General features: G+C 44.2%; 1 protein-coding gene across 2 annotated transcripts in view; it reads right to left on the reverse strand.

Moving 5' to 3' along the window:
* Positions 1-14,666, reverse strand: part of TMC7 (transmembrane channel like 7) — a 689,334-nt gene that overhangs the window by 574,161 nt on the left and 100,507 nt on the right. The window contains exon 2 of one of the 2 annotated variants that reach the window (XM_044089735.1): positions 8,287-8,539. In XM_044089735.1, coding sequence (XP_043945670.1) covers positions 8,287-8,539 — 253 coding nt within the window. Of the gene's footprint in view, positions 1-8,286; positions 8,543-14,666 lie in introns of both variants that reach the window. The other variant, XM_044089734.1, reaches the window with a different exon arrangement.

Genomic DNA, 14,666 nt, shown 5'->3' on the forward strand with positions numbered 1-14,666 from the left:
AAGGGAATAACTGTTGTTGTTTTTCATTCCACAGGAACAAAGCCTGTGATTAGGATACAATGAATGGTACTTTGTGGTGATGCTAGTTCATGTTTTAGCCTATTTAAAAGACATCCTGGGATCTCGTCTGGTCCCATAGAGGTTGTGTTTTTTTGTCTTGGACAAGGCTTTGAGGACCTGCTCTTCAGATATTTAGGGTAGGTGGGGGGAGTTTAGGAGAATATTTGTTCGTAATTTGGGGGAGGGAGATAAGGGAGTAAAATTTTCACCAAATCTATCTGCTAGCAGGTTTGCTATCTCTGTGGGGTCAGTGTGTGTGTGATATCATTGGCCAGTAGTTTTGCACATGCTTGGGACCTACCCTTTAGGTTATATATGTAGCTGTAAAAGGCCTTATGGTTATCCCTGGCTGTACTTACTAAGTTTCTCTCCAAGGAGCCCTTGGAGGATGTGACAAGTTGTCTTATTTACCTGTTGAGGCCGAGAAGGGTGCTTTTCCATTGTTGGGGCCTTGCCTTTGTTTTCCTGGACAGTAACTTTTTGCATTTATTGTAAAGTCTGTTGATGCTGGAGATCCACCATCGCAGCTTTTTTTTACTTGGTGCTCTGGCTTAGATTCTTCTGGTATGGTCGAGTTTGTACACTTATGCAAATGATTGTACAGGGCTTTAGTGTAGGTTTTGGTGTAGTTACTGCTTCCATCTTGGGGTGTAATCTAATGAACTGACTTTTAATAGCATTCCTTCTCACATATTCAGGAAGGCAGCTCACATCATACAAATTAACATAAGTAGCTTTTCTAGACATTTCTGAAGAAAAATAACTAAAAGAATCCAAATAAATTACCACATCCAAATACTACACTCTTGGAAAGTATTCCACTGTTAAAAAATACTACTTTTTTGTTATATTTAAGGATTTCAATTTTTTCACTAATTAATAATTTACCGTTTATTTTGACAGTAAAGTCTTAAATTTCACAAGCTTAAATAACTGCTCTAGAATTCATGATCCTACCACTCAAAACTATATCTGCAAAACATGGTGACATGCAAGCCCCCAAAGCAGCCCCCCTAGTCTAAGATATCTTAATTTAAAAACTGTAAAATTATTCTCTAAAATAAGTTATAGTAAAGAAGAGATCATGTACATTTTCTTGCCAGACATACTAGAAAACTTAGAATACAACCTCACAAATTCTACCACTATTAACTGTGAATTGCTTGCATAAAGGGACTGAATGTTAATGGCAGCCTGCGTAACATTTCCATTTGCTAGTTCTTCTCCTGAAAGCAGTTTAAAAATGTTGTATATCATGAACGAATGAACCAATATATTATTTTAACAATCTCCAGTTTTAAAATCTAGCAACACAATGGTTTAAAAACAAAACTACTGGCTAACTGCAATACTGGGCAATAAAGTTACTAGGGCAGGGCAAAGAGGGCAACATACCCAAGTGCAAGCCTGTTAGGGGGTGCAATATGCATGTGCAAATGACGTGCGAGTACAGTATTGTTATTGATTTATGAAGCCATAAGTATATAAAGTAAATGATACTGCATTTGCAGTTCTGACGTTTGGAAAATTCTTTTTTGGCCCTTAAATTTGAGTAGAGGGGTATCCGGTCTAGGAAACTGCTCAGGGTATCAGATGACCTTGGTCCGGTTCTGTAGTATAGTGCATTAGTTAATACTTTTGTGAACATTAAGAAATCAAAAAATATATATATGCAGTCTAGGACAAGATGCATTTAAAAATTTCTGTCTTATCCTGGGCCCCTTTCTCCAAGTCTCCAGCCACCTCTGCTCTGTGGCCCACATACCGCCCTCTCTCTTTGCTTACTCAGACTTCTTCTAGTGGAATTACATATTGGTCTGACAGACAGTACACCACAGGAACAGAGGATGATGATGGCTATGTGCTTTAATTCAATTACAAGTACTTACAGTTCATCAAGGTTGCTTCAATTTTCCCTCAGTAGTACATGTAGCTTGATGCAGTTTAACAAGCTGACAGAAAAAACAGCCATATAAACAATGGTCTATGCTGCTTACAGCAAAGCAACATAGTTTATTTTCATGCAATTCCACATTCTTGAAACAGAATGTATAATCTCCAGAATATGATAAAACTTAAATGATCATCTGATGTCTAGTGATGACAACTATATCATATACATGGATGAAAAGGTTGGAAAAATGCCCTAAAAATGAACCAGAGAGCAGCTAAATTCCCATAACTTGAGATGCCATTTCACAATGAGCTAATCGGAGGAAAGGCACTGAGCAAACTCGGATCTGTAATATATAACATTAAGTATCCTGTTTTTTGCTAACTTTTACAAGTTATTTATAGCACTTTTATTGTCTGCTGCATACTTTTCTAGCTAGTTTCACTGTGTGTGAGGTATTAACTGGATATTATCTACATTTATTAAGCATCAGTTTGGGTTTTTTGTTCTGCTTTCATGCCAAGGAGTGCTTCATATAACTTGTTTGCAGTTAAAAGCTTTCTCTAGAGTCTCCTTGCTCCTTTATCTGTTTACATTTTTCATTTAAAGGCTCACTGCTGGTTTTCTGCTGTGATAGACATTTCTGCATTATTTTTTACCTAAGCAGTGTGGGTATTTGTAGCACTGTCCATATTCAGGCTTGTGTTTTGGGTCTAGTTGTTGTGGAGGCTGTGTGTCTGAGCACATGTTCAAGGCCATCTTAGTTTAGCCAAAGCCATACTGCATTTCAGTGAGAGGAGATGGTTTACGGTCAGTGGCTGATTGGGGTTACCTGGACTGCGGCTTGGAGTAAGCAACTCATTGGGTCTTTCGAGCTTTTTTTTTTTTTTTTTTAAAGTTGTTTCAGGTTTCAGCTTTCTGTTACCCAAGAAGTTATTGAGTGTTTCTGCCAGTTCACACTGAGCTAATCGGAGGAAGGGCACTGAGCAAACTTGGATCTGTAATATATAACATTAAGTATCCTGTTTTTTTGCTTATTTTTACAAGTTATTTATAGCACTTTTATTGTCTGCTGCATACTTTTCTAGCTAGCTTCACTGTGTGTGAGGTAACTGGATATTGTCTACATTTATTAAGCATCTGTTTGGGGTTTTTGTTCTGATTTCCTGCCAAGGAGTGTATCATATTGTTTCTCACCCTCCCTCCCTATTGGTATCGTGTTCTTATACCTGGTGGCTTTGCAGTTGCCCGTCCTTACCATAAATTTGATCTGGGACACTCCTCCCAGTCTAGTGTCATTACCTCATTCTACCTAATCCAGGGAGAACATTTGAGAAGACCAACCCACTTAGTTTCTGCTCCTCCTTTCCCCTTTCCACTTTACAAGCAAAACAAACAATACAAATTTCTAAGCTTGTTTCCTGCCTTTCCTGTAAGTCGTCTAGTCCAAATACAGATTTGCTGTATCCAGGACTGTTTGTAAGCTTCTGAGCCCCCAAGCCTTTCTGTTTTGGAGGAAAGCCTTTTAGCTTAATTTTGTTTCTTAGAATTAGACATTTTTTTTTAGTTTCAGCACTCAAATCTGTTTCTTTGAGTTCAGCACTTGTTCAGAACTCTTTGTAAGCACTAAATAAGCTACAAATTACTACAGCACTCAACTATCCTCACTTGTCTAGAGGAAAACAGTTTTTAGTACTTAATAAATAAGCACCTATCCAGGCATGTCTAAGGGTCAGCTCCCATTGTTTTCTCCCGTCTATCTGATGAATATGGGCATCTTGGGGCAATGCAGCAATTGCCTCATGTACACAGACAACCCTCTCCTCCTACCACCCAACACTACAACCTGTGAGAGATGCACTTATATAGCCAAACTGGAAGCAAAGCTCTCTTCACCCAAGACTGGACTAGACAATCAAGAGGAAAAGGTAAACACTTGCATTACACCACACTCATCACATAGTCCCTCAAAACCTACACCACCAAAACACACACCTACATTCGCGGAGGCTCTCAATAAAAATCTACCCAAGAACCAGGGACCTCCAAAGCAGAAATGCAAGCAACCTCCACCCCCCCCAACACAACCCAAATGATATACAGCCCACAAACTCAGTGTGACACTCAATCACAGCCCATAAGGCATAACAACGTACCCAGCACTCTAGTCATAGGTGACTCTATAATCAGGCACACTGATGTTCCACTCACCAGGCTAAACAAGGAAAAAGTTACTGTCAGCTGGTTGTCGGGTGCAAGGATACGCCACATAAAGCATGCACTTAGGTCACTCCACAACAAGTACTAATATGACTCTGTCATTGTCCATGTTGGTGTGAATGACCTGAGACGTACCTCCCTGGACTACATGAACAGAGACATGGAGGAGCTGTCCGATCTTGTAGCCCAGGCAAGTATGACCCTAGCTCTGAGAAGCATCCTGCCATCACCCAGAATGATACCACAGTACAAGGACAAAATGATTGACTTCAACAATTGTCTAGGCTTCTGGTGTCATTCTAAGGGGATCCAGTATCTATCTGCCTGGGTTGACATGATTGAAAAACCACAATGCTTTGCAGAGATGGCCTGCACCTGTCAACCTCGGGACTCCGGATACTGGCTAAGGCTCTTGCCACCCCTATAGTGCCTTTTTTAGGCAAGCTTCAAATTACAAATTCACCACCGTAACAGGTACAAGCAAGCAAAATCTGAGGGTAATGCTACTCAATGCTAGAAGTCTAAACCTCAAAATGCACTCACTCGAGGCACTCCTTAAATTGTAGAACATCGACATTTGTGCAGTGAGAGAGACCTGGTTCAAGGCTCCAGAGAGCATCCTTGCATTACCAGGCTATAATTCATACCACACCTTTCGGCCACCTAACCTAGACCGAAACACTAAAGGCGGAGGAGTGTCCACATTCATTAAGGATATCCACACCTCCAGGCTAGTTGCTCAACATACTGCATCCGAGATTATCCAAGTGCAACTAACTCTGGGCAAGACCGCAATCTAAACTGTAGCTTACTATAGATCCCCCACCATCCCCCAGGATTCCCACTCCTCATTTCTTGATACACTGGAAAATATTAGGGTACAACCTAACACCCTAATAATTTGTGATTTCAACTACCCCACCATTAACTGGGAAAACTATTTGTGTACCAACTATTGTGCTTGACGTTTTCTGGAATTCATAAATTCCAACGCCTTGGATCAACTTATCCATGCCCCCACCAGGGGCAGCAATATCCTAGATCTGGGGACTACCAACGTGTTCAGTCAGATCCGACCCCAATCTAATCATAGACATCCCCGTCCCACCCCCACCCCCCATTAGGGAAACCACCGTGAAATATTTCTCCAAAGCCAACTTCACGCTTCTTAAGACAGAAGTGGCAAACTTCAGGACACCCATGCTGATGGACATCCGAGGTACGACTGCTGAATCCTATACAAATGCACTTTATAAGCACTTACATGAGTGCATGGATCATGCAATCCCTAACAGGACCAAGATGCTATCCTCCAAAAAAAGTAAGCCAATCTGGTGGTCCTCTGCCATAAACAAACTCTACAACAAAAGAAAGAAACTGTTGCAAAAAAAAGAGTAAAATCCCATGATGGAGGAACTCCTTGGTCAGCCTCAGTAAGAAGCTGAGATCCCTCATAAAATCCTCCAAAGCTAGTTATGAAAAAATCGCCACTGATTCTAAAGACAACCACAAAGCATTCTATAGCTACGTCAAAAATCTCAATGGCAACATTCAGATCTGCTCTGAGTTACAGAACAATGGCACTGAATATACAGAGCCAACTGATAGATAGGTTCAGTGCTAACTTTACCCCCCGTTCATCCCCTAAAGGGCCCATCTCTACACCAGAAGAAAGTAATGTTCCTGTAATCACAGCTGCACAGGGAAAAAAAAAACAAACATTCTCCAAAGCCAAGAAAACAGCATCCATGGGACCTGACAACATCCCAGGCTGTGTTCTACATGAACTACAGAATGAACTGGCACCCCACCTAAGTACCATGTTAAGTCATAGCCTCACTTCAGGCTTTGTGCCCACTGAATGGCGCACAGCAACAGTTACCCACTCCACAAAGGGGGAGCCACCAAGGACCCCGGGAACTACCACCCCATTAACCTGACGAGCCTGGTCTGCAAGGCTATGGAACGTATCATCATGGAACTTATAAACAGTGACATTGATAATCTCCAAACTCTGAACCCTACCCAGTTCAGGTTTGAAAAGGCAGATCATGTCTCCTAAACCTGATAGAATTCTTTGAAGCAGTCACCAAAGCCGTAGATGATGGTAAGGCGGTTCACACAGCCTACCTACACCTCGTCAAGGCTTTCGACACCATCCCACACTCTGATATTATAGATAAACTCACTAAACTAGGTATAAATCCCTATGCCACAAGACCGGTTGCCAACTGTCTCAGTGACAGAACCCACACTGTGAAAGCAGCAGACACCAAATCCAACTTTAGACCAGTGACAAGTGGAGTACCATAGGGTTCAGTCCTGGGTCCTCTCCGGTTTGGCATCTACTTCTCTGAAGTACAGGCTAACAGAAGGTCTTTGGCTAACGAAGTTCGCAGATGACTGCAAACTAGGAGCCATAATCAAAACTCCTAACGATGTGGACATCCTACAAAAAGGCCTCAAGCTCAATGCCAAAATGTGCACGGTCATCCCTTTTGGTAAAAACTCTGTACCCATGAGCTACCGATAGTCTACTTAACTCCGAAAGTGTGATAACAGACCTTGGGACACAGGTGGACAGTAGTCTCTCATTTGATAACACATCACCAGAGTAGTCAGGAAATCCTTCTACGTGGCACACCTCATCACAAAAGGTTTCTCATCCAGGAAAAAAAAAAAAAAAGAGGTCAATGTTCCCCTCTACTCATCACTCATTAGACCTATTATAGAGTACAACGCCCCTTTTGGTATGCACCTCACAAGACATCTACAACAACTGGAAAGGCCGCAGAAATACCTCACAAAGAGGATTATCGGCCTCAAACAGATACCCTACAAGGACCGTCTCAAAAAACTCCAGCTTTACTCCATCGCATATCGCCTACTCAGAGGCAATCTCTGCCTAACATGCAAAGCTGTATCAAACCCACAGCTGTTGGACATGCTCCACTTAAAGAAATCCCAATCCCTCAGAGCTACACACTCTAGGGACCTAAACCTTGCCACCATAATAAACAGAAAATGTTGAAGGGATAGATTCCTAGATTCCTGTTCTAGAGACTTCCCATACTCTGGAACAAACTACCCATCTATATCAAACAAAGCTCCTCATTAGCACTCTTCAAGAAAAATCTTGATGAGTGGATGGAAGATAGGAAATGCACCCCAGGGATCACTTCTGTGGGTCTGCCCAACAGGGGCACAGGAAAATAATTTTCTTGGGTGGCGAAAGCCAGGGTACATTTGGCTAGGCTTATATACGCCCTAGGGCCAATAGCCTAGTACCTACCTATGAAGAATACATGCATTTAGTTGAAGTAACTACCTCTGAACGTCAGTTTTTCCCAACCTGAATGCCAAACTTGTAATTGGCGAATGGTCAGAATGTCATACGAAACACCGAATGCGACATTTCCGACCACTCTACCACCTAAACAAGCGCTACCATAGGTCAAAAGGTGGGATATTTTGTGTTCAGACTATCTCCGGTTAGGACATTTGAGAACCTGCTGCACTTCTTTCAACATTTAGCATGTCGACAAGGTAATGTCCGGCTAAAGGCATGCATACCAACCTATGAACTTATTTCCTAATGTAACTTTTGATACAATACTGCCATATCGTAATTATTTGTGGTGTCATGTGACTTGGATGTTTTGCACAGAGGATTTTAATCAGCTGAGCAACTTTACAGACACCATGCTGACTTGCAGTGGACTCGTTAGAGGGAGCATTGTGTAATAATGAGGGTGAAGCATAAAGAAAAAGGGTGAACAAAGGGAAATATAACTTTACATTTATGAATGGTGGTGACTGTAGTGTGGTTGGGTAATTTGGAATTTCTGAGAATGTGTGGAAGAGGAAAGGTGAATATTTATAATCACTTCCTTATGAAGGAAAAAAATGTGGTGACTTTTCAGTTATGTTTATTGTGCTTGATGGACTGGGAAAAGGTGTTTAGCATGTCAGTACAAATTGCTACAAATATGGTGCCACTGTGTCCATCTCTCTTGCTGGGATACATAACTTTACAATGAAAAACAAGAAATTTGTCAACAAAAACACACAGTAAAGCAAACTCTATGACCCAGTGTTAAACTCTACTATACCTTAATTTTCTTTTCTCTTCCATGCAGATTGCACATTCTCTCAGTGGTAGTTCGTCTTCCTGAATGTCAGTCTCATCTGATAAAGAGCAAACCTGTGCACCTTTGACTGAGGATGCCATTCGGTTACGTAAACTTTTCTTCCTATCCCTTGTCCCACCAAAAGAGGTTCCTCTCCTTAAAATAGACTGGTAGCTAGGTAACTCCTGTAACAGTGGATTGCTCGGCACATTTTGACCATCTTCAGGAAGAAAAACTTCTGAAACACAAAAACACAAAGCAAATATATTTACTTGAAAATGTAACACCATCTACATATGTATGTACAAAATTCATAACACCAATGATCTCTGTTACTCGTAACATTGCTTCTGAAGTGGTTTCAGCACAACAGCAGTCCTCACAGTCAATGAATTAGAATTAATTCATAACAAAGGCAGAGTTACTGGCACACACTACTGATCTGAAAAGTAAAACCAATACCCAAGCTCCCTTTTCAAAAACTTAAGCAATGAGGCCACCACTACATAATTCTCTACTTACCTTCAGCAAAAAATACAGCTTTCACAATTCCGTTTCAGATCAGGACATATTAAAATTATGTATCCCACAGGTATCCACCCTTGGTCCGATTATATTTCATTTCTCAGTAATATTATGCATGCTCAACCTAAGCTTAACATGGCATGCTATTCCAAAAACATACAACTACTCAGACAAGGCAAAATACATCCAAAATGCAGCAAATCTAGTCAAGATGAACTTCACAGAATTTGCGCCGGTTCCATTTTAACAACAAACTCTGTTGAAACAAAATAAAATGTGTTTTCAGACTCTACAAAACCTAATATTTCTCTTTTAATAATAAATAAGATACTAACATTGATCAAGACACTACTCATGCTGTGGGAGGAGTTGAGAAGTAGCATTTTTATTTATGTATTTATTTTTTTTAGCTCCCAGCAGCTGACCATTAGCTGCCACCAGCTCCTGTTTTCATTAACCAGGTCTGATGGCACCCACCCAGCCTGTACTTGACTTGCATCCGGGGCTGAGGAGGAGATAAGAGGACAACAGTGCACATCATACTGCTGCTGATTTTGCTAGGGATCTGCCTTACCCACCACTCCATGGCAGCACTACAAGCTCTGCTACAGCTGCTTTCTGGTGCAGCATACTCACTTCCACATATGTGTGCAAACACAACAGCACAGCACACTGCTTGCTAGGCGGAGCTCACCAGGCTCTTCACTCTGCTGCTGCAGTGAGCCAAGTACCCTCCCCCCCATCTAGGAAGGACAAACTGGCATCAGCAGCTTACTCCCATCCTCCCCCCTTTTCCAACTGTGCTGCTACTTGAAGAAATGCTATCAGGGGCACAGTCAGGGCTTTATCCCTCTGCACCATAAGGCTGGTTAAGAAGTATCAGTATTTAAGGTTCATAGGCTCATAGGTGTTTACTTGGCTAACAACAACAGGGGCCTTTTTATCATGTTTCTCAAATCTTTGACAAGATTTGCTACCCTTGATAAGTGTAAGCAAGGCCTGGGAGATGAACCATTTACAGGCTGCCTGTGTCCATTAGGTACCAGAATAGGACCAACTTTACTCTGAGATCTACAAGGTAAAGCAGCTCTGTGACTAGTATATATTTCTTGGTTTATAGATTGCATACTTATATTGCTGCTTGACTTCTGCTTTTGTTTTACTGCAGTTTGTGTTTCTTTAAAGTTGAAGAAAGGATGTGATAGTGTTCAATCTCGCCGTTTGTTCTTACACATGGGTTCGGAGCCGATCCTCGGCTCCGTGTCGGCCGCTTGCAAGCTCTGCATCGAGAAGAAGCTCGAGACAACCTAATACCCACAATCCCCCTCTGCCTTTACCTCAGATCTAGTTTGCCGCTGCTGCGTTCGCATCACTGGGATCGAGCTCGAGCAACTTCAGATAAGAAATAACTTTTATTATTGTTATTTTTCAGGAAAAATTTATTCTAAAGTACTATTTGGTGACATAGTGTATGTGTGTGTGGTAAGGTAGAAATACTCGGTACCGTTAAGTTTAATTAAACTTATTAGAGTTTTTCGGGGCCTACCACCCCTTACTTGAATTTGACAACCGGACTGACTTGTATATCGGATTCGACATATTTACTGGATTTGTCACTCTACTGGACTTGACCTTTTTTCTCTTACCTGTTTCTTCTTTAAGATGTCTGAGAAAATTAAATCCGGGTTTAAACGTTGCCAGTGTGGCCAAAAAATGTCAGTTACTGACAACCATAGTTCCTGTGTCTACTGCCTTGGCCCTCTCCACTTACAAGAGGACTGTTCAATTTGTCACTCTTTTAGTGGGAGGGTCATGACAGATAGGCGCAGGAAACTCATGGACAGGGGGTTATTAAAACCTTCCTTTCAGGAGGCTCTGGATGCTTCAGACCAGGCATCCAAATCCTCGAAGGAATCGAAGACGTCGGAGCCCAGGTCATCGGCTCCGAGCTCTTCGAGTAAAGTTAGATCACCGGTTCCACAGACTTCGGAGCCGAGTGTTCAACTGTTGGCAGTTTCGGAGCCTCGAGTCTTGGAACCGGTGATGGAGCTCCCTCCACCGACTCTGTTGAGGTCAGCTCCGTCTTCGATACCTTCGACTCGTTCTTCCAGACCTCTCTCCGACACCGATGTAGACCGTGTGGTGCAGAAGTTAATGGGGAATACGGCCTTATCCAAGCTCATCTCGGTCTCCTCTCAATTGGTGTCGAGACTTGAAGGCCTTCCGTTATCTCCATCTGTTCCTCCTCCGAGACCTGTCCAGTCTTCGGAGCCGGAAGAAGCTGAGCTGCTGATTGTGGAGCCCTCTGTGCCAGAACCGTCCTTTTCTCGGTCGGCTCCGTTCACCTCGACTCCGTCCGATCCGGTACCGGAGTCTCGGAGCCGAAGATCCATCCTTGGTTCTGGGACCGAGAGTCGGACCGATGTTTCGGTTCCAACGCTCCCTCTCGGGGCCTCGGCGCGGATCGACTCGGTTCCGTCCTCGGGGTCGATGCCTTCGGTGCCTGTTTCGGGGATTCTTCCCATTTCTTCGGAACCGGGAGATACCTCGATTCGGGACCCGGGGACTTTCGACCTCATGAGGAAGGTGTTGTCTACCCAGACAACCACGTCAGCAGGATCAGCTTCTCCTCCCCATAAAGGTCCGTTATCCTCCTCTGCACCCACGGCTACATCCAAGCGTCGAGCCACCCCTGGAAGGTGCCCCCTCTTCCTCGGAGGCTTCTTCGGATGCTCCCCACGAAGAAGTCCCTAGGAAAAGATTGTGTAAGAGGAGACACTTAGATTCTCCACAAGAATCTTTGACATCCGATACTGACTTGGATGAGTCAGAAGGGTCCCCTAAGTCACCTTCAGAAGATGTCTCTTTTTCTGACATATTGGAGATCCTGAAACAGAGAGGTGACTGGCAGTCCCTCCCCCCTTCTGAGGATGAGTCAGTCTTGCTGAAGGCATTTGGTGCTCGCCCTTCCTCCTCCTGGGTCACTCCGCCCTTGATGAATTAATGGAACTTATTGCTCGAAGGCGTGGGGCTCCTGACACAGTGGAACCAGTCCCTAGGAAGCCTAATAAGTATATCACTGCACCCCAGGACAAGACTTACTTGACAAAAGGAGTTCCAGTGGTCGCTATGGTGGTGGCAGCGGCCACGAAAAAGGAGATGTCGGAATCTTCCTCATCTGTCCATCCCCTAATAAAGATTCTAGGACTATGGACAGGTATGGGAAGCGCATTTTTAGTTCAGCGGCTTTTTCCATGCGATCCCTGAACTATTTGACCCACTTTACACGACTACAGAGGGATCTAGTCAAAGAGTTGGGAGATACCCTCCAGGGTACTACAGATGCTGCTGTCTCAGAGAAAGTGACAGCGCAACTTAATACCCTTACATCCATTGTGAACTCGTCCATGAGGCTGATCTCTTACGCAGCGAAGGTTCGAGTAGGGCAGCAGCTTCAGCGATTGCTCTTCGCAGACAATCCTGGATGCGCTTATGTTAATTTGCGGAAGCCTTCAAGTCTTCCTTTACTAACGCCCCATTTGACGGTGCCACTCTTTTTGGCCCCAAAGTAAAGGAGACCCTTACCCGGTGTGAGCAGGAGGGAAAGACTCTGTCTGCTGTCGGAGTCCGTTTTCCACCCCATCCAGACCGTACCCCAAAGGGCAGCGTGGTGGAAAAATGTGGTTTCGAAAACCCCAAGGATCTTTCCCAGGCACACAGGGTGATGCCCCTTCTAGAGGCAGAGGAGGGGGCAGAGGTAGAAGACGCCGCCCTGGCGGCAGAGGGGGACCGCAGAATCAAGGTGACAGGGATACACTCCCTGGTAAACCTTTCCAGCACTCCTGAGAGGAGGCCCGACTGTCCTGCTCTGGAGGCAGTCGGGGTAAACAGCTTTATACCCTCAGGCCTGGCAAAACGTAACTACAGACAAGTGGGTAAAAAGCGTGGTTACCAGAGGTTACAATATACCATTTCTATCCTATCCCATTCCAAAGAAAAGACTCCCAGATGTGCCGCCCCATCTGCGAGAGCCAGCAGCTATAGAAATTTCAAAGCTGCTAGAAAAAAAGTCATCCAACCAGTCCCAGCGGACCAAAGAGGATTCGGAACTTACTCAAGGTTCTTTTTAGTTCCAAAGAAAACAGGGGACTGGAGGCCCATTCTGGACCTAAGCGACCTCAATACCTTCGTCAAGAAAGAAAAGTTCGAATGGTCACGCTTCAATCGATCCTTCCATTCTTACAGAAGGACGACTGGATGTGCTCAATAGATCTGAAGGATGCATACTACCACATCAAAATGGCCAGGGCATCCAGAGATCATTTGCGCTTCGGCTGGGTGCCAGTCACTTTCAGTTTCGAGCCCTGCCCTTTGGTCTGACCTCAGCCCCCAGGGTCTTCACCAAATGCATGGCAGTGGTAGCGTCTCACTTGAGGCGCCTAGGATTCCAGGTGTTTCCGTATCTGGACGACTGGCTCCTTTCTGCCACCACCCAGCGTCAGCTAGTACAGGCCAGAGACTACACTCTTCAACTGTGTGTTCACCTCGGAATTTCCGTAAACTTCGGAAAATCCTTACTACAGCCATCACAGCGTATCTTATTCATAGGAGCGGAATTAGATACACATCAGTTAATTCTAAGACTTCCTCCAGAAAGGATACTTTCACTTCAGACTCACAGTCTGTTTCGTCTTCTTCTTTTGTCCAGGAAATCCCCAGCAAAACTGGTACTGAAGGTTTTGGGACTCATGTCAGCTTCTCTTATTGCAATACCCTTGGGAAGACTACACATGAGAGTCCTACAATGGCTACTGTTTGCACAGTGGTCGTTCCAACAACTACCTCTGACACACGAGATTCTTATAACGAACACATGCAAATCACACCTAAACTGGTGGCTTCAGACTTGCAACCTTTCCAAGGGGAGACCATTTGTGCTACCCACGCCGACAGCTACGGTGACCACGGATGCTTCCCTGATAGGGTGGGGGGGCATCTTTCAGGGACAGACAGTCCAAGGCGAATGGACCAATTTAGAGTACAATCTGCATATCAATGTTCTAGAGTTGAGGGCAGTGTTTCTAGCGTTGCAACACTTTGCTCCCCTTCTTCCTCTGGGAACTATTGCAGTTCAGACGGACAACATGTCTGTAGTCTGGTACATAAACAAGCAAAGGGGAACCAAGTCCTATCAGCTATGCAGAGAGGCCATGAGAATCTGGCAATGGGCGGAGTCCACGGGTCGCTTTCTGATAGCAACGCACATCCCGGGGTCATCCAACGTCATAGCCGACAGGCTGAGCAGAACAATACTGTTACCGCACGAGTGGTCCCTAAAACAGTCAGTTGCGAAAAGATTTTTCGCGTGGGGCCAGCCTTCCTGCGATCTGTTTGCGTCTCCAATGAGCGCCAAATGCAGGAGCTACTTTGCCCTATTACCCCTCCAGGGAAGTCCCCAGGGACGCACTGATTCACGATTGGCCCCCGGGTCTCCTGTACGCATTTCCTCCCTTCCCCCTGATCACAAAGTTTCTCCAGAAAGCCAACAACCTACACAGGACGATAATCCTCATTGCCCCATTCTGGTCTCGTCAAATTTGGTTCCCCTTCCTCATGACACACTGCATTGGGGACCCTGGATCCTGGACCCAGAGCCAGATCTATTGACTCACTCGTCAGGGGCTCCCCACCCCTCGCTCTTGTCCCTCCATCTAGCAGCTTGGCTGCTCCAATTCCTAACTTAGCCAGGTCTGATCTTCTTTCACCTGCAGTTCAGAATATATTAGTGGCTTCTCATAAAGCTTCCACTACTAAAACATATACTAGTAAATGGAAGC

The sequence above is a fragment of the Protopterus annectens genome, chromosome 12.part0 (assembly GCF_019279795.1).
Source record: "Protopterus annectens isolate FY-2018-M chromosome 12.part0, PAN1.0, whole genome shotgun sequence".
Classification (NCBI taxonomy): domain Eukaryota; kingdom Metazoa; phylum Chordata; order Ceratodontiformes; family Protopteridae; genus Protopterus; species Protopterus annectens.